The sequence below is a fragment of the Vipera berus genome (assembly GCF_964194415.1).
Source record: "Vipera berus genome assembly, chromosome: 4".
NCBI lineage: Eukaryota > Metazoa > Chordata > Lepidosauria > Squamata > Viperidae > Vipera > Vipera berus.
In genome coordinates this window covers 69523285-69544746 of record NC_138206.1, presented here as the reverse complement: position 1 = coordinate 69544746, position 21462 = coordinate 69523285, and the positions used below count along the sequence as shown (strand labels likewise).

Below are 21462 nucleotides of genomic sequence, written 5' to 3'. Positions count from 1 at the left end.
ACATATTCAAATGACAAGGATTTCAAATCATGAGATTAAAAACAACTTTGATGGCATAAACGAGCACATTTCCAACTTAAACTTACAAGTAAAAAATTCTCAGAAAATGATAAGGAATGAACAAACAAACCAGATAATATAATACAAATCAGACGTCAGTGACCCAAAGAGGGAAGCTATAGAGGAAGAGAACTACAAATTAGTACAAACAAAAGAAAACTTGCAAGGTTTTGCCACAACAATGGAAACAGAAAAGATATCCTATTTTTTAGGACCTTCAAATCAACTTGAAGATTGGAAAGAAGACCTAATAAAATGGACAATCATTAAAGTTTGGGAGACAGAATGGACAATCATTAAAGTTTGGGAGACAAAAAATACGTATCTAACCTGTTTTTTCTGTTCCCAATAGCATTTATAAAAATACAGGAAAAACCCCTGGATAAGTCGAACACACTAACTCGGAAAGCTACCTGGCAAAAGAAGAAGACTAGAATCAGATCTGAGAGATTTGATGCAACTTACCAGATGGAGTACTATATGATCAAACACCTGTTTGAATACGGTTAAAAGAATAGATAAATTATGGATCTAAAGGGGTCTCACAGTAAGAGAGATAAGATATATAAGTAGTATAGCAATTTCTATAATATATGAAATGTAAAAATATTGGGATGGTGCACATGAATGAAATGGTTGGATATTTAAAGGTTATTAACTTTGAGAAAATTATGACTGATGAGAATGGTTTGAATACAGAAGGGAAATTAAGCTTAAATAAAAATCTTGAAAACAGGACATATAAGTGACCTAATAAGATGATTTTTATAAACACAATTGAAATATAAACTGATAAGAAAAGATGCTATATGCTGGTGTTACTGTTATTTGTATAAACACAAGAAAAAGATTTATATTTAACTTTATATGTATTTAATTTTAAGAATAATATTTGCTTAATCTTGACAAAAGGAGAATACTATTGGATGAAGAGACGATCAAAGAAATATATCATTAATTAATATATTGATTATGGAACTATAGAAATTAATTACTATTGATTGTTTTTTAAACATATGAACCCAGACAACACACTGTTTACTAAGCACTAAAGAATATTATTGGAAAAATTAATAAAATATATTTTAAAAAATAAAACTAAAAAATACTTTAAAAAAAACCTGATGCCACAAGTATATTTTCCTGATGCAACCCACATTTTCTTCTTACTTTGAATTCACCCTGTCTCAGTGCTTGGGACCAGAACAAAGTCCTGAGTGCTGTCCAGAAGGGTAAAGAGATAAGAGCAAATAGTATCTCAGGTGTGGAGGTGGACAGTGTTTCATAGAGCAGGGGCAATCATTACCATTTTGAATTGCATCCAGAGAAAAACTGGGACCAAGTACAATTTGCACAAAGGGTATTATATGGGTGAAACTAGGGCTGTGCACATTTGTGCTATAATGATATGTGGGAATGACCTTGAGAAATGGGAGGAGTAGAGACAAACTACCCAATGATTAGATAAGAGGCAGCTGAGTCCACAGAAGGGACTGGGAGGGGCATGGCAAACATCTTACGAAGGACCCTCCCTAGTTTCTTGGACTTAAAATGTGAGGATGTGTGTGAAAGACCTGCATGATTCTGTTAATGTAACCATAATAAAATCTGGATTACCTTGCTAACTTGACAGCTGCAGCTGTAATTTCCGGATCGTCTTCAAGGGTAGCCCTATGTAGAATACATTGCAGTAATTCAGATGGGAAGTGACCAAGGTAGGAATGAACATGAGTAAGGCTTCCTGTAAGGCACAATTAGTGCAGAAGATGGATCTGTGCAAAGATCTCCCAAAGCATGGCTGCCACTGTTACTCATGCAACAGCACCCCTAAATTAATTATTTATTCTTGAAAGGATCAATAGAAGCGTTTTAGATTAGAACAACCTTCATACCGCTTTGTGCAATAACATGGTGGCTATTTTGTCTGTTTTTCTTAAAGTCTTAATTTTATAGCAAACCAATCTATTTAGTTTGTAATTTCTGAATATCATCTAAAGTCCTATAAAAATAAGCATTCCTATAATGTCAACAACTTGAATTATGCTATTTTCTTAGATGCATGTTATATTCTAACCTGGGATAAAAATAAACCATGATTTACAGTTCTCCTAAACCCTTTATATTCTATGATGCTTTACAACTAAATCATTGTAATTGTTTCTTGTCATTTTAAAGCAGGTAGCACACTAAAAGTGGTAGAAAATCCTGTTGTCATTCATATAAGTGATTTGGCTTCATTCACTTAGCATCGTTTCTTCTGTCCTTAAAAACATGTTAACACATCTTAACATCAGAAGACTGTCTTCTTGTATATTAAATCATAAGTTATGGTGTACATACTGTGATGGCTGAGTTTACATAATGTGCTCGACCCAAAAGAAATAATTCATATCTCATAGAATTATGAGACAACAATTTATTATTATTATTTGATTCCTGGAAAAAAATATTTATAATTTTCCTATTGTTTCATTAGAAATTCCAGTTACAACAGGGGTGAACTCTTTTCAGTAAGTAGTTTTGGTTCTCTTGAAGACTGGATAACATCTGGCAAAACCTACCTGATAATGAAACATTTTGAGAGATGGTATCCTTGGAAGGGCAGATAGTGTGATGGACTACAATGAAGTGACAGTTTCCCAGGGAGAAGGGAGCACATTCCAGACAGGTAGGTGAGATAAGTGGCAGCCCAGCCCAGACAGGAGATAAAAAAGACCCATCACAGTGGATTTAGTCTGGTAAGATTCTGTCTGTTGTCTATAAGCAAATAAGGAACTGCATCTTGGTTGAGTTGCTATTTGTCATTCTTGGGCTTAGCCTGACAAAGATCCATCAAAAGGGGCAGCACCAGGCAACTACAGGCCAATTACTTGCTTATCAACAACTTTCAAATTGCTAGCTAATGTGGTAGTTGATGTAGTCTAACAGGATCTAATTGAAAACATGTTCTTTCTACTTGTTCAGAAAAGGAACTACCCAAACAGCAGGGGAACAAAAGATCAGCTCCTAATTGACAAGATGAATTTGGACAACTGCAAAAGGAGGACAACCAACTTGAATGTAGCTTGAATTGATAACAAGAAGGCTGTAGACTCCCTGCCACATGATTGAATAATCAAGTGCTTAGCAATAAAGGAATCAGTAGAAACATTAGAAATTTTGTGCAAAGATCAGTGGCACAATGGAAGTCACACTTGCTAGTCAAAGGTGATTGGGAGAAGTTAATATTAAGAGAGGAATCTTTCAAGGAGATTCACTATCACCATGGTTTGATATTCCACTAATTCTATCAACAATGCTGAACAAGTCAGACCATAGCTATCCAATATCAAAACCTCTGCCGTCTATCCTATCTTCTGTCAGGACCACCCCAATCCACGTCTTAGGAAAACAAAACTCTTGGAGTCAGTTCTAGTCCAAAAGGAATCTTTACTAGGACATGCTTGGTTGTGGGAATACAAGACAGGACTTAGTATTGTTTTACAAATTGAGATTTTATAAAGGGTACCCGGTTCAACCCCCCTTCCCTCAACCCCATTTGGTCAGCCCCCATCATTCTATTTCATGTCATCCCTTTCGTGGGGAAAAAAAGGAACTTCGAATCTTTATGGTTATTGCCTTCTTCCTCTCCAGAATTAAAAGAAGACACAAGCCAGACACCTTCTTCTCTAACCCTCCCTTTTGTTCCCCCCAGTTCAAAAGGTTCCCTTGGTCTTTGAAATAACCTAAGGCAGGTTGAATCCACATATGCTCCTCCTTCCTCGGGAGATGGCAGAATCCATGGGGGGGGGATAATGTTTTAAACATACATTTATGAATGTGATATAAATGGATTCTGACATCTTTACATGGATGTAACTATATGGGAAAAGATAATCTGAAATAGAATTGCTGTTCAACACAGTCAATGTATATATCCAAGATATTACAGTGGAATTTGAATTGGGCAAATGTGCCATCCTTAGCCATCAAAAGAGGGAAAATAGTGAATCAAGATGCCCTATAGAAATAACATGAAGAGTCTGGATGAAGGTGATCATTACAAATACCTGGGCATCTTTCAAGCTGACAACTTCAAACATCCTGAAGTTAAGAAGAAGGTTAGAAATAATTACATCATGAGAGTGGAAAAAATAGTAAAGGAATGAACAGTGGGGCAATTCCAGTCATTAGTTACACAGCTGGCATAGTGGACTTCACTCAAGCAGAACTAAAAGCCATGGATAAGAAAGACAGAAAAATAAGTACAATGAATCATGGCTTACATGTAGCAATGTCGACAGATTCTACTTACCACAGAAAATAGGTGGGCATGAAATGTTGCAAGTACACCAGATAGTTGAAGAAGATAAAAGGGCGTTAAAGGAAGAATAACTGAAAGGTAATGAAAAAAATGCACTGATGCTAGTATATCATGAAGGCTTAATGAATACTGGAGAAACCAAACAAGCCTACAAGAAAGATCAAATGAAAAATAGAAAAAAGGTACGGCCAGGCAAAATATAATATGACCAGTACATTAAAAAAAATTAGCAGACAAAGCAGATAACAAGACCGGGCAATGGCTAAGAGCAGTAAAATTAAAGAAAGAAACAAAGGGGCTAATTATGACTGCGTAAGACCAAGCTTTAAGAACAAATGCATACAAAACTAGAATTGAGAAGATGGCAACAGACAGCAAATGTCAACTCTGAAAAGAAGTTGAAGAAACAATGGACTACTTAGCTGCTTCAGGAAGATTGCACAGACTGTCTATAGTTAGAAATTCTGTTTTATTCTATAGAAATGGTAGCAGAGGATTATTATATAGCCATACAGATTGGTAGCAGAGGATGGTTACATAGCCATACAGATCAAATGAAGTGTACATTGTATAGTCACCATGGGTTATGCTGCTTAATGATTTCTCAACTGTCATAGGAAACTCTCCTCAGAAAAAAAGGAACCATAGACTATAACCATAGATGCAAACTAAACACTGCCATCTTCTGGCTGAATAATTCTGTAGTTGTTGCAATACAAAATACATTCTAACATGTATTTCAACACCCCCACTCAACAACTACTCCTTATAAATAGTCCCATTTCAGATCTTAGTTCTGTTTCCTGTTTCTTCCTCTTCTTCTTGCTGTCCTGGCTATCCACAGAGCTGACACTGCTTCTGTGGCTTTGGCCTTGACTCTCTGAAGAGCTGGCACTGGAGCAGCTGTGTCTCTGGCTCTGGCTCCAGCTGATCTGGAGGACCAGGGCGGTGGCTGCAGTCTCTTTTGGATTCTTCTTACCGCCTCTGGGTTTTAATGCTACTCGAACAACATAAGACAGATGTTTGGCTAGGATGCCTTTATTGCTTCTGGTAGATGTTAAAACCTCTTGTAGCCTGGTTTCTTCTTTTATTCCACTTGGATAGTCTTTCTTATGTTAGGACTTCTGTGCCTAAGTCTGTGCCATGTGTGACTGCAGTTTGAATATTTCTCCTCCTGACAGTATTAACCACCAGATTGCAGCTCAGCTGTAACTTTAACCTTTGCAAGTAAGATATCCCCTTTTATAAGCTTTTTCACTAACAAAAGATTAGTTTCAAGAGCAGGGACGTACAGTACATTTTTCACAAGTATCTTTCTGTGACACTCTGAGAAATAGGACAGTAAGGAAAACCATCTCCTATTCCTTCTGGTTCTATTATTTGCCCACTAGGTGATTTTTTTTCTGTTTTACTCTGGTCAAGGTGAGTAAAGAAATTTCTGTCATTTGTCATGTGACTTGTAGTTCCTTAATCAACATACCATGCTTTCAAAAATCAGGTGCAATTTTGGGTTGAAAAACATGTTCATTACCTGATGCAAAATCAGTTTCTTCCTTCACACTTTTGGCTTTTTGTAGTATATGTATGCTAGCTTTCCAGATTCTACAATCTGCTTTTAAATCACCCTTTTTCTTGCACACAAAGTATTCATGTGCTTCTTGCTTCATGTAATTGTTTTTATTTCTATTTTTTGTATTTAAAACAAGGGTCCACAACCCCAGTACCGGCCGCGGCATGCCAGCAACCGGTCTGCACAAATAAGGAAAGCCCCATCCACAAGATGCAGGAAACACAAAAACACACCCCCTCCGGTCCATGGAAAAACCTCTCTCCACGGAACCAGTCCCTTGTGCCCTTAAGATTGGAGAACTCTGGTTTAAAACACTCTGCGACAGAAGCACCGTCACTATTAACGCTTTCTGTTTTACACTTACATTCATCTATAACCTTGCCCTTAACATATTCCAATGTTAGCTCATCAACTGGACATGCATCAAGTGCTGTGACAAGTGTTTCATAACTTTCTGGTAAACCACTAATAGTGCTGTGACATGAAAATCTTTCATTTCTTCTGCTAAACCTCTCAGGCGTTCAACCATTTCCAAGGCGTGCCTTATGTAATCCTGCATATCCTGGCCTTTCATCAGCTTGGTTTGGTATAGCTTTCTAATCAAATACAGTTCATTGCTGAGATTAGCTCTTTCATGCACTTTTTGTAATTTTCGCGATATTTCTTTAGCAGTTTCACATTTACGTATATGTATGGTTTTATCATTTTCTATGCTAAGAGAGATTGTGCTCTGAGCTTTCTCTGTCCACTCATCTGAAGGGTATTTTGGCCTAACTTCATTTATACATTTCCACATAACTTCCCTTATTAGCAGCATTTTTATCTTGAATTTGCAAAATTGGTAGTTCTGATTTGTCAGATTTGCAAATGAAATCTTTGTTTCAGCTTTGTTTCTGGCCATTTTCTTTTATTCTGTTACAGTCTTCTTTTTCTGTTGCTATATTTTGCACTTATTTGCTGTAGCTGGCTATGAGTGGTTTGCTCTGTTCTGTGCTAAACTTTATATTTCTTCTCTAATCTGAGCTTATACTGGGTTTATACTGGTTTCTTCTCTGAGTTGATATTGGGTTGAAAGTTTACCTGGCTTATCTGGGCTGAAGTTGAGCCTATAACCTGTTAGAAATTCTGTTTTATTCAATAGAAATGGTAGCACAGGGTTATTACATAACCATACAGATTGGTAGCAGAGGATGGCTTCTCTGAACTTTTTCCAAGGTCTTAACATGTTTTTTATTGTATGGTGACTAAAATTGGTTGCAATATTTCAGGTGTGGTCTTACTAGATTTTATAAAGCGGTGCTAATACTTTGTGTGATCTGATTCTATGCCTCTGTTTATACAACCCAGGATTGTATTAGGTTTTTTGTCTGCTGCTGCACAGTGCTGGCTCATAGTCAAGTGATCGTCCAGTAGGACTCCAAGGTCTCTCTCACAGAGAGCCTTGGTGGAGCAGTGGGCTAATGCCTCCTTAAGTAACACCAGCTGCCTGCAATTAGTGCAGTTTCGCATCCCACCAGGCTCAAGGTTGACTCAGCCTTCCATCCTTCCGAGGTAGGTAAAATGAGGACCCAGATTGTTGGGGGCAATAAGCTGACTTTGTAAAAATGCCACTTGGGGGGCCCGAAAGCCCTAATAAGCAGGTATATACATAGAATGAAGGCTATTGCTAAGCACATTGTGCTTTAGATTGTAAGCCACCCTGAGTCTTCGGAGAAGGGCGGGATATAAATGGGATTTAAAAAAACAGTTGCTGTTTTTGAGCCAAGCCTCGCCTAATCTGTACTTAAACCTTTGATTTTTTCTGCCTAAATGTAAAATTTTGCTTTTCTCCACATTAAAATTTATTTTTTTTAAAAAGATGTTATTGGTTTTTATAGGGTTGGGAAATGGGGATGAAGGGGTGGGGATTAGGGTTAGGGTACAGGGAAGGTTGGGGTGAGGGTTGGGGTTTCCAAATGTTAATTCAATATTTGGCAAACAGCATATTGTCTGGGTAAATATATATAAATGAAAATGATAAAGTTAATGATTGATAACAATAAGTATAGTAAATTATCATGAACAATGTTAAGTTTTCAATCCTTAGTATTTTTCTTACTAAAATAGAGTCAAAATTACATATCACATTCCTTTCTATCTAATTCGTTTTAACTAACCATTGATAACATTTATTCCAAGTTCTATAGTAAACTGAATGCTCTTTATCTTTAATCTCTAAAGTTAATCTATCCATTTTTGTACAATCTAATATTTTCTTAATTAATACTTCTTCAGTCGGTAAATTTTCATTTTTCCAATATTGGGCATACATAACTCTCGCTGCTGTTAGTCAATGTAATATTAGATATCCGCTCTCCTTGTCATAGCTGGGACCTATCATTCCTAACAAAAACAATTCTGGTTTAAATTCTATTTGTTTTTTAATCATCTCCAACCATAAGTGTATCTTAAGCCAGAACCTTTTAGCTTTAGAACATGTCCACCAGATATGATAATAAGTACCTGGTCTTTAATTGTATTTCCAATAAATGTTTGAAGTATTTTTAAACATTTTCACTAATCTCACTGGTGTCATGTGCCATCTATAAAACATTTTATACAAGTTTTCTTTATATGATACAGCTTTAGTTAATCTAATATTTCTGTCCCATAACTTTTCCCATTCTTCAAGCTCTATAGTATGTCCAATGTTTTTTGCCCATGTTATCATTGTTTCTTTAACTTGCAGCCAGTCTTTCCCCTGCCGATTTAGAGGGCTTTCCTTGGCTTGAACGGAGAGACCGCCATCTCTGTTATTGACAAGGCATCCCTCCTTCTTCATCGCCTCTTCGGGGCAACTTTAGGCCCTTTTAAGGGCCCCCAGCAGAGTGAAATCGGGCATGGAAGGCAGACCTCTGCCTTTCTGCATCCTGTCTCTCTGCAACGCAAAACCAGAAATCCTAGGTTGATTCTATTATTAAATAGAGACCTCCTCATGTGAAATATTTGTTTATATAATATATTTTTTCTTGTTAAATAAGGATGAGAAAGTTTATATCTATTAATAGACCCATTCTGTAAGAATGATGATGCATGATGTTTTCCAATTGAGAATGCACTTTTGTCTTTACAAAAGTTATTCATATTTAGCCATTCTAACTCTATAATTAAACTAATAGATACTAGGTAGGCATAAAGATAGATACAGAATTCAAAAGAGTCAGTAAAAACTAACTTTACATGTTTACTTGGAACAAAATAAATCACAGGGAAAAATAACATCAAATTTGTTTCTTGCTTATTTAATGCTAAAAACATTGGAAGCAGAGGCCAGGATTTGCCCTTGCTGAAATTTTCAGATATTCATGAAAGCCTAAAAAGAAAATAGCTGTTTGAAAGAGATGATGTTCTTGTGAGTACTCTAAAACAGAGGTTACCAACGTTTTCATACTGGCGGCCTGGAGGGAAAGGGAGCAGCTGGAAAATTTGTGCACGCATGTGCACGTGGAAACCGGGCCGCATGCATCCCCACAGCACTAGTAGCCCTGTTTGTGTAGGCATGCAGGTGCTAGCCGCTGCTGCTAGCCCCACATGCATGCACAAATGGGCCACACAACATGCACGGTGATAGTGGCCCCGTTCACGCTTGCGCACAGGCGCTAGCCACCGCTGCTAGTCCCGCACGGATGTGCAATTGGGTCGCAAAACCCACACGGCGATAGTGGCTCCGTTTCCACAGGTGCATAGGCACTAACCATCGCCGCTAGCCCTGTGTGCAGGCGCAAATGGCCCATGGAACTTGTGTGCGCACTAGCAGCCCTGTTTGCCAGGCACAAGCTGCTGCTGCTAGTCCAGCGCGCATGCACAAACGGGTCCACGGGTGCTAGCACAAGTGGGGGTGAGTGTGCACACACATGTGCGTGCACTGGCCAGCCTATCTTGCAGCCCAGTGGCCAGTAGGCCATGGCCTGATAGTGGGCCATGGCCCATAGGTTGGGGACCCCCTGCTCTAAAACACAATTCTGAATAATTTTAATGCAAGTACAAGCCTACTAACAACTATCTTAGTAAAAATTCATCTGTGATGTTTTTTCAGCTCTCTGAAGCAGCTGCATCTTTTTCTAAACTATTCACTTTTATAATGACTTCCTAATGTCACCAGTGATTTAAACTTTTTATTTCCTAAGACGTCTCTTTCTTTTATGTCTGCTCTTCCAATAATCAGTATCAAGCATCCTAGTCTCTTCCACTGCTGATATTTCCCTTCAAATTGCTCACGTTTGATTATTAACATATAACTTGCCATTTCATCAATCTTTTTGTCTACTAAGATTCCAGTATTAATTCAGTCTTTGATTTCTGGAATATTTTCCTTTTGGGTGAAACCATTAATAGAGTTTTCATCTGCTGAATTTGCATTTAGCAGCATCTATAAAACATAGACGCGGTGGCTCAGTGGGTTAGGACGCTGAGCTTGTCGATCAGAAGGTCGGCAGTTTGGCGGGTCGAATCCCGAGTGCCGCGTAACAGAGTGAGCGCCTGTTACTCGTCCCAGCTTCTGCCCACCTAGCAGTTCGAAAGCACGTAAAAATGCAAGTAGAAAAATAGGGACCACTACGGTGGGAAGGTAACAGCGTTCCGTGCGCCTTTGGCGTCTAGTCATGCCGGCCACATGACCACGGAGACGTCCTCGGACAAACGCTGGCTCTTCGGCTTTGAAACGGAGATGAGCACCGGCTCCTAGAGTCGGAAACGACTAGCACGCATGTGCGGGGGAACCTTTACCTTTACCTTTTATAAAACATTGGCCCATTCTTCTCACATTATTTCTCACTCAGATGATGCACTAAACATTTGTTATGGAATAATTGTTTCACGGTAATGAATAAAGGAGGCTAACCAATAATGAAAAAATAATAATTACCTATTATACTGTATAATCTGCCCTACAAGATGGATAACAGTTTAAAACGTTACAGTATTTATAGATTGAAAGACAAGCATAACACTAGTTTATTGTTTACATATATGCTACTGCCTTATGTGGCAAACATTACATTGGTGCATGTATACAGTATATTATCTAAGGACATAGACATTAAGGATCATACTTGTCATTTCAAAAATGCTGAATTGTGACCTCTTGATTTAAACACTAAATGTATGGTAATTATTTTCTTGAATGTGATTTCCTTGCCTGGAAATAATGGGGCAGGGGGCTTCATTTGTTAAAGTTTATTTATATGCATTGAATCATAGTTGTTAAGTAAAGTTGTGTATAATATACTGTACAACTTACCAGTAATACAGATATTCAACTATTGTCTATAAATGCAATCTAGAAACTATCTCTATAATTTAGAAAGAAATACAATCAAATGTGTTCTGATAATTTTTTTAAAGAGCAATGAGTTAATACAAAAAAAAGTATTGTACCCCAGTTTGGATTTCATCTCCCTGTTCTAATAAGCAAGCTGCTATTAAAAACAAGGTAGCATTAAAATCAGAAAAAATATACTGCTCAAAAAAATAAAGGGAACACAAGATAAGACATCCTACTATTAAATACAGTACACATAGCAGTTCGAAAGAACTGCAAGTAGAAAAATAGGGACCACTATGGTGGGAAGGTAACAGCGTTCCGTGCACCTTTGGCATCTAGTCATGCCGGCCACATGACCACGGAGTTGTCCTCGGACAAGCGCTGGCTCTTCGGCTTTGAAACGGAGATAAGCACCGGCCCCTAGAGTCGGAAACGACTAGCACGCATGTGCGGGGGAACCTTTACCTTTTTTATTGTGTTGTTTAAGTGTTCCCTTTATTTTTTTGAGCAGTATATATTCTGTATGATAATTCTTAAAGGAGTTGTTTTCAGCTTTCAATCAGAATAGATCTGGAAAGGACTTTGGAGGTCTTCTAGTCCAACTCCCTGCTCAAGCAGGAGACCCTACATCATTTCAGACAGATGGCTGTCCAACCTTTTCTTAAAAACCTCCAGTGGTGAAGCACCTACAACTTCTGAAGGCAAGCTGTTCCATAGGTTAATTGTCCTCACTGTTAGGAAGTTTCTCCTTAATTTGAGGTTGCTTTTCTCCTTGATTAGTTTCCGTCCATTTTTTCTTGTCTTACCTTCTGGTGCTTTGGAAAATAAGTTGACCCCCTCTTCTTTATAGCAGGCCCTCAAATACTGGAATACTGCTGTCATGTCACCCCTAGATCTTCTTTTCCTTCTGGCCATACCCGATTCTTGCAACCGTTCTTTGTATCCAGTTCCTTAATCATCCTAGTTGCTCTTCTTTGCACTTTTTCCAAAGTTTTAACATCTTTTTTGTAATGTGGTGACCAGAACTGGATGCAGTATTTTAGGTGTGGTCTTATTAAGGAGTTATACTGTAAAGCAGTACTAATGCTTCACATGATTTTGATTCTATGTCTCTGTTTATACAACCGAGGACTGTATTACCTTTTTTGGCTGCTGCCATACACTGCTGGCTCATCTTTAAGTGATTGTTCACGAGGACTCCAAGGTCCCTCTCACAGTTACTGCTTTTGAGCCAGGTTTTGCCTAATCTGTACTTGTACCTTTGGTTTTTCCTGCCTAAGTGTAAAACCTTGCTTTCATGTTGTTGGATAGGTTCCATTGTTCAAGTTTATCAATATATTTTTGGATCCTGAGCTTGTCTTCCGGGGTGTTGACTATTAATGCCATCTTAGTGTCATCTGTAAATTTGATGGGTTCTCCATCTATTCCCTCATCTAAGTCATTAATGAAGATATTGAAGAGTACTGGGCCTAAGATGGAACCTTGTTGTACCCCACTGCTTACTTCCCTCCATGTAGATGTAATACCATTAAGGACTACTCATTGAGTACGGTTTGTCACCCAGTGTCAGGACCCACCTCAATCCACATCTTAGGAAATAAGAACTCTTGGATGCAAGTTTAGTCCAAAAGGAAAATGTTTACTAGGATGGAATCGATTGTGGCAATACAAGACGGAATCTAACAAAGTTACATTTCAATCCTATATAAAGCATTCCCATTTCAGCCCCTCCCCTCATCCATTTGGTTAGATGTCAGGCCCTTCCATGGGAAAGGGAACTCTCCTTGGTTTTATGGTTATTGCTTCCTTTTTTGTTCAAATGTTCCCTGTTGTTTGAAGATGCCTAAAGTCTGACCTCTCCCCCCCCCCTTCGGAGAGATGGCAGAATCCCCAGAATAAGCACATTGTTCTACCTATACATTTATGAAATGTGATATAAATGGATTCTGACACCCAGTTACAAATCCATCTCATGGTGACGCGGTCTATCCCACATTTTCCTACATTACCAAGAAATAGGTTGTGGTCTACTTTGTCAAATGCCTTGCTGAAGTCTAAATATACTATGTCTGTAGCATTTTGCTGATCTACTAATTTAGTCACTCTGTCAAAGAATGAAATAAGATTGGTTTGGCATGATTTGTTTTAACAAACCTGTGCTGGCTACTAGTTATAACATACCGTATATACTTGAGTATAAGCCGAATTTTTCAGCCCACTTTTTGGGCTGAAAAATTCCACTTCGGCTTATACTCCAGTCAACAAAAAAACTTACCGAGGACTTGTGCGCGGCTGAGGCTTTGGTGCTTCCGGGATTGCGCGCACCTCTCCCAAGCCACCGCCATCCGGAGACCTGCCGAAGTTTGGGGAGGTTTGGGGAGGTGCGCGCGCACCTCCCCAAACCTCCCCAAACGTCGGCAGGTCTCTGGACCTCCGCGCCTTGCCTGCCTGCTTCTTTCCGCAGCGGAAAGAAGCAGGCAGGCAGGGCGCGGAGGAACGGAGACCTGCCGACGTTTGGGGAGGTTTGGGCGCCTCCCCAAACCTCCCCAAACGTCGGCAGGTCTCCGTTCCTCCTGCCGACGTTTGGGGAGGTTTGGGCGCCTCCCCAAACCTCCCCAAACGTCGGCAGGTCTCCGTTCCTCCTGCCGACGTTTGGGGAGGTTTGGGCGCCTCCCCAAACCTCCTCAAACGTCGGCAGGTCTCCGGACCTCCGCGCCTTGCCTGCCTGCTTCTTTCCGCAGTGGAAAGAAGCAGGCAGGCAGGGCGTGGAGGAACGGAGACCTGCCGACGTTTGGGGAGGTTTGGGCGCCTCCCCAAACCTCCCCAAACGTCGGCAGGTCTCCGTTCCTCCTGCCGACGTTTGGGGCGGTTTGGGCGCCTCCCCAAACCTCCCCAAACGTCGGCAGGTCTCCGTTCCTCCGTGCAGACCTGCCGACGTTTGGGGAAGTTTGGGCGCCTCCCCAAACCTCCCCAAACGTCGGCAGGTCTCCGTTCCTCCTGCCGACGTTTGGGGAGGTTTGGGCGCCTCCCCAAACCTCCCCAAACGTCGGCAGGTTTCCGTTCCTCCGCGCAGACCTGCCGACGTTTGGGGAGGTTTGGGCGCCTCCCCAAACCTCCCCAAACGTCGGCAGGTCTCCGTTCCTCCTGCCGACGTTTGGGGAGGTTTGGGCGCCTCCCCAAACGTCGGCAGGTCTCCGTTCCTCCGCGCAGACCTGCCGACGTTTGGGGAGGTTTGGGCGCCTCCCCAAACCTCCCCAAACGTCGGCAGGTCTCCGTTCCTCCGCGCAGACCTGCCGACGTTTGGGGAGGTTTGGGCGCCTCCCCAAACCTCCCCAAACGTCGGCAGGTCTCCGTTCCTCCTGCCGACGTTTGGGGAGGTTTGGGCGCCTCCCCAAACCTCCCCAAACGTCGGCAGGTCTCCGTTCCTCCGCGCAGACCTGCCAACGTTTGGGGAGGTTTGGTCGCCTCCCCAAACCTCCCCAAACGTCGGCAGGTCTCTGTTCCTCCTGCCGACTTTGGGGAGGTTTGGGCACCTCCCCAAACCTCCCCAAACGTCGGCAGGTCTCCGTTCCTCCTGCCGACGTTTGGGGAGGTTTGGGCGCCTCCCCAAACGTCGGCAGGTCTGCGCGGAGGAACGGAGACCTGCCGAGGTTTGGGGAGGCGCCCAAACCTCCCCAAACGTCGGCAGGAGGAACGGAGACCTGCCGACATTTGGGGAGGTTTGGGGAGGCGCCCAAACCTCCCCAAACGTCGGCAGGAGGAACGGAGACCTGCCAACGTTTGGGGAGGTTTGGGGAGGCGCCCAAACCTCCCCAAACGTCGGCAGGAGGAACGGAGACCTGCCGACGTTTGGGGAGGCGCCCAAACCTCCCCAAACGTCGGCAGGTCTGCGCGGAGGAACGGAGACCTGCCGACGTTTGGGGAGGTTTGGGGAGGCGCCCAAACCTCCCCAAACGTCGGCAGGAGGAACGGAGACCTGCCGACGTTTGGGGAGGTTTGGGGAGGCGCCCAAACCTCCCCAAACGTCGGCAGGTCTGCGCGGAGGAACGGAGACCTGCCGACGTTTGGGGAGGTTTGGGGAGGCGCCCAAACCTCCCCAAACGTCGGCAGGAGGAACGGAGACCTGCCGACGTTTGGGGAGGTTTGGGGAGGTGCGCGCGCACCTCCCCAAACCTCCCCAAACTTCGGCAGGTCTCCGGACGGCGGCGGCTTGGGAGAGGTGCGCGCGATCCTGGAAGCACCGAAGCCTCGGCCGCGCGCAAGTCCTCGGTAAGCTCCGGGCGGTCACTTGCTTCGCGTCTCCTGAGGGAAGGGGGGGCGACTGGAGCGGGCGTGTTTCCTCGCCTGCTGGGCGCCGCGATTTGCCCGGGGAACGCGCGGGCCCCGAATGGCAGCGTGGAGCGAGGAAGCGGACAGCCAGGGCTTCCCCGAGAGCCGCGGCCACACAGGGTATTCCTGTGTATTCAGGCTTGCAAAATGGCGGATCGAGCCTCTGCTGGCGGCAGAGGCTTGCAGAACGGCGGATCGGCTTATACTCGAGTCAATAACTTTTTTCAGTTTTTGGGGGTGAAATTGGGGGTCTCGGCTTATACTCGAGTCGGCTTATACTCAAGTATATACGGACTTGTTCACAGATCTGTTTTTTTATTATTTTTTCCAATATCTTCCCAGGTGATGTTAGGCTGATTGGTCTGTTTCCTCAGTCTATTTTTTTCCCTATGTTGAAGATGGAATACATGAAAGAATGTTGTCTTTCTAGTTTATGCATTATATATTTAAAACCCTGGTGTAAACTGTATCAGGCCTTGATGGTTATTATAGTCTTTGATGGCTTGTTCATTATAGTATAACTATTAATCAAACGTATTGAATATAGGTACTGTTGTACATTCGGTACAAAACTTGTAAAATTACTTTAGCTCATGCCAATTATATGTTTATTTTCTTTGCAGGAAATACAAACTTGGAACATATATGTGCTAAAGCCTACCAACCATTACAGACTTGACCTGCAAATATTTTGGTCTTCTCCGGCCATGTTGTACAATTCATGTTCCATGAGGAATTTGTCTTCATGAAGATTCCTAATATTGGTAATGTGATGAATAAATTTGAGATCCTTGGGGTTGTAGGTGAAGGTAAGTATACCTTCATGAATAAATTTAATTGGGGTTTGAGAAGAGATGTGAGCATAACTAGAAAGAAGTAGGTGAGACATTGATTATATAATGCAGTTTTTGTTTTGCCATGGCTAGAAACATATGATTTTTCTAATCACTGATCATGGCATGATAGAACTATTGACGCATGAAGTGTACACTCATTTTTTTCTGCTGTTTGACCAAATTCATTCTTGACATATAACCAAAATTGAAAATCTAAATGACTGATATTATATATAGTAGGACAAAATAAAATGAATAGAATAGCAATTTTTCAATCATAAAGGCTTTAATTCTTTATGTTACAGTTTTCTAATCTTATGAGAGCTTTATTCTTCCTTTGAAGCCTGGGAAAGAAGGGGCACACCCTTTTATATGTGAGATATTCAAAATCAAGAAAAGATCTTGATTGCTTGTCCATCTGAGCTTGGAGCTGTATTATAATGTTGAGTTTCAAAATTTTCATAGAATTTTGTTGTCTCCATGCCTCTGCAAACACACATTTAAAAAAAAGTAATGCTGGTTCTTAATACAAATACTGTTTTTGATGAGTCATGACTATATCTGTGTGGATAACTAAGTGGTAGATATACTGTTGAAAATTTTTAATTCTATTACGTTTATCTTACCACTTAGAATATCTTGCTATTTATCCCTGAGTATATTTAGAAACGTTTTAGTGTAAAAATTACCATTGGACTGTTTAGTTTTCTAACGATTAAAGGATTCTTGCTCACTAATACTCCTTAAAATGGAACTTCTGGAATTCAGTATCAGCTGTTTTATGCTACAATCATTCAGAATTGGTGTTGTAAATTAAGTAAGATAATGCTTAAATACCTGCATTGGTCTCTGAAATTGTTTTCTTACGCATATAGTGCATTCAGAAAGTATTCAGATCCTCTTCATTTTTGTTAATTTTGTTATGCTGCAACCTGACTTTACAGTTGTTAAAATTCATTTTTTCTCATTAATCTACACTCAGTACCCCCTAATGACAAAGTGAAAACAGAATTTCTGAAATAGCTGTAAATTTATTAAAAAATAAAATATCACATTGGCATAAGTAAATTGAAATTTAGCTCAAGTGCTTCCCATTTCTTTTGATGGTTGCTGACATGTTTCCACACCTTGATTGAAGGCCACTTGTGGTAAATTAAATTGATTGGACATGGTATGAAAAGGCACATACCTCTCTATAGAAGGCCACACAGCTGACAATGCATATTGTAGCAGAGCAAAAGCCATGAGGTCAAATTAACTTCCTCAGAGACAGGATTTTTTGCAAGGCACACATCTGGGGAAGGCTACAATAAAATTTCTGCTGCACTGAAAGTTTCTAAGAGCACAGTGGCCTCCATTATTCTCAAATGGAAAAAGTTTGGCATAATCTGGACTCTTCCAAGAGCTGGATGTCCGATCAAACTGAGCAATCGGGAGAAGGGTCTTAGTAACAGAAAGTGACCAAGAATCCAATAGTCACTGTGACTGAGCTCTAGAGATTCTGTGTGGAGATGGGACAGAGTTCCAGAAGAACAACCATTACTGCAGCCTTTCACTGATCTGAGCTTTATGGTAGATTGGCTTGATGGAAGCCTAGCCTCAGTGCAAAATACCTATCCACTTGGAGTTTGCAAAAAAGCACCTGAAGGACTCTCAGACTGTGAGGAACAAGATTCTCTGGTCTGATGAAACCAAGATTGAACTGTTTGGTCTCAATTCTAAATGTTATGTCTGGAAGAAACCAGGCACCATTCATCACCTGCCCAATATCATCCCAATAGTGAAGCATGGTGGTGGCAGCATCATGCTGTGGGGGTGTTTTTCAGCAGCAGGGACTGGGAGACTGGTCGGGGTTGAGGGAAAGCTGAATGAAGCAAAATACAGGGATATCCTCAATGAAAATGGTATAGGGTTTCCTGCCTGAGCAGGGGGTTGGACTAGATGACCAGCAAGGTCCCTTCCAACTTTTACTATTATGATTATGAAAACCTGTTCCACAGCACTCAGGACCTCAGAGTTCACTTTCCAACATGACAACAATTCTAAGCACACAGCCAAGACAACACAGGAGTGGCTTAGGGACAACTCTGTGAATGTCTTAGAGTGGCCCAGCCAGAACCTTGACCTGAATTCTACTGAACATCTCTGGAAGGACCTGAAAATGGCTGTCCACCAACGGTCACCATTCAACCTTGTTGAGCTTGAGAGGATTTGCAAGGAAGAAAGAAGGGCAGAAAATCCCCCAATCCAGGTGTGCAAAGCTTGTTGCGTCATACCCCAAAAACCTCAAGGCTGTAATTACTGTCAAAGGTACTTCAACAAAGTACTAAGTGAAGGGTCTGAATAGTTATGCCAATGTGACATTTCATTTTTTTTTCTTTTTAATAAATTTACAGACATTTCTAAAATTCTGTTTTTACTTAGTCATTATGGGGTACTGAGGGTAGATTAATGAGAACAAAATGAATTTCAACAACTAGAATTAAGCAACCTAGAATTAAGGAGAAACTTCCTGACAGTGAGTACAATTAACCAGTGGAATAGCTTGCCTCCAGAAGATCTTGGGCGCTCCATCACTGGAAATTTTTAAGAAGAGGCTAGACCAGGGGTGTCAAACTTGCAACGTACATATTGCGACTTTTTTTTGCCATTGCTGGCAATGGGGCAGGCACGGTTTCTCTATGATGCATCCGGTCTGCAGGCCAGCAGTTTGACACCCCTGGGCTAGACAGTCACTTTCTGAGATGGTATATATAGGTTCTCCTGCTTAAGCAGGGCGGCTGAACTAGAAGACTTCCAAGGTCCCTTCCAGCTCTATTCTATTATTATTATTAACTGTAGAATCGGGATGCAGCATAATAAAATTGACAAAAGTGAAGGGGATCTGGATACTTTCTGAATGCACTATATACCTAATATATATATGCCCTTTTAATAAAATGTATTTTGTACTAAAAATCTGCAAACACATACATATTCAGTTAATTTATGTTTAATCAAATATAATGAGGGAAGAATGTCAAGCTTCTTAAAACCTCTTAGCCAATTTTCACTTGAGCCTAAGAATAAAATATTGCAATACAGCCCAAATAATAACCTCTGCAATTAATATTATTGTTATACACATAACAACATGAAATCATAAAGGCCAGTTCTTTAGATGGTGTTGGCCTTTCTATCATTACATTTTTCCCAAGAACCTAGGATGTAGTAATATATCACTATAGTATATTTGGGGATCCAAACACTGTGGCCTTTTGTAATTGGCAGATGGAAATTTTATTAATGCACAGATTTTCTAAGTGTCATCCAAGATTTTCACCAACTGTGCCAGTAAACACTGGGAACAATTTATGCCATAATCTTTTAACTTCAATTTTCAATTGATATAGTGATCTTCTCCAATGCTTTGACTGTTATCCCTTGATATTAACCACATCGATTATCTACACTGTCTTTTCATCCAAGTTAAATCTGAGTTACAACTTTTATCAGTTTTTATTTAAAAATCCCATAATATTTCAATTTGCTCATTTTTGACTACTTTTTCAACTATATGTTCCCACCAACTTTTCATTAATGGCACATGGTATTTTTACAGATGTTTCAGTGAATCATTTTGATGATGTTTATAATCAGTTTCTGCAGTTTTCTTGCAGGAACTGAATATATGATCTACACAGTTTCTTCTGCTTCTTTGCAGAATCTGTATTTGAATCATTTGATGATTATTTAGTTCTGGCTTTGATTGCATTAATTTGAATAGTTTGCTCTTGAACAGCTAAAATCAAACGTTTCACTTTCTTTTTTAATATTTCATTTGTAGTCCATTGCCAGGTTTTATCTGTATCACTTTCCCCTCTGTCTTTTGAGGAAATTGACCATGTAATGTTTTTCCTTGCCAGCATTCTGTTTATGTTTTTATTACATTGTCAGTATTCATATTATTATTATTATTATTATTATTATTATTATTATTATTATTATTATTATTATTATTATTATTATTATTATTATTATTATTATTGATTTAGTCTTCAGTTCAATTCACAGTCTGGGACTGGTAAAAACTTAACAGTTCAAGTCCTAACCAAGGACAAAAGAGCTGTTAAAGTAACTCCATGTATCTAGGCAACCCTTTGGGTATTGCTCCAAGGGCTCTTATTACTATTGATACAAACATTGATTTCTTCCTCTGCAATCATTCAATTTCAATTTGCAGATTTTGGTATTTCATTATTTTTTCTAATTGTTTCTGTTCAATTTGTGCATCACCTGGTATTGCAATATCAATGAACCAGATTTTTTTTATTTTCTATAAACGTGATTTCAGGCATGTTGTGGGCCAGATGTCTGTGTTTGGGTTCAAAAGTCCCAAAGGATCTTGACCTGTTAATTTTCAAGAACTTTGTCAATTTTGTGTTCCCAATAATTTTTGCTGCTATTATTATTATTAAAGCTTCCTCCTTCCGTTATGTATTCAAGATGGACAGTGAAAAATATTTATATGTTACTTATATGTAAGTGTGTAGGTCTATATATATGTTGTATATAGTATGTTTTAAAAATTGTCATATATGTGTACACTTTGAAAGGAAGCACTAAATTTCATTTTTAATGTGTGCCATTGTGCCCACAGGAAAAAATGACAATAAAGGTTATCTATCTATTGTTGTTGTTATCATCATTATCATCATCATTATTATTTGATCTTGCATTTTTAAATATACAAATAATACTTTCTACAATGCACATGAATATTGAAATTTGATTTTTTTGTGGGGGGGGGCTTTAGGAGCCTATGGTGTTGTGCTTAAGTGTAGACACAAGGTAAGTAAAACAATCTATGTTGTGCTTTTTTATCTGTGTTTTGATTTTCTCAGACCATGGTTTGGTTCCATATGCCTGCCCTGGCTTGTAATGAAAATCTGTTTCTTCCCTTTCCTTACCTATAGTTTGGTCCTTCGTTTAAAATGCTTATCTATGGTTTTTACATAGTTTCTTGTTGTAATGGATTGCAGTTTAATTCAGATTGGCAAATTATTGTTTGCTGCAGAAAAAG

At 40.2% G+C, this 21462-nt stretch overlaps 1 protein-coding gene across 15 annotated transcripts in view; it reads left to right on the top strand.

Moving 5' to 3' along the window:
- CDKL5 (cyclin dependent kinase like 5) overlaps nt 1–21462 on the top strand; it is a 97837-nt gene that overhangs the window by 26690 nt on the left and 49685 nt on the right. For 14 of the 15 annotated variants that reach the window (XM_081327018.1, XM_081327013.1, XM_081327016.1 and 11 more), the window contains exons 2-3: nt 16188–16373; nt 21196–21230. In XM_081327018.1, the coding sequence (XP_081183144.1) occupies nt 16286–16373; nt 21196–21230 (123 nt within the window). In that variant the 5' untranslated portion in view covers nt 16188–16285. Of the gene's footprint in view, nt 1–16187; nt 16374–21195; nt 21231–21462 lie in introns of those variants that run through there. The other variant, XM_081327022.1, reaches the window with a different exon arrangement.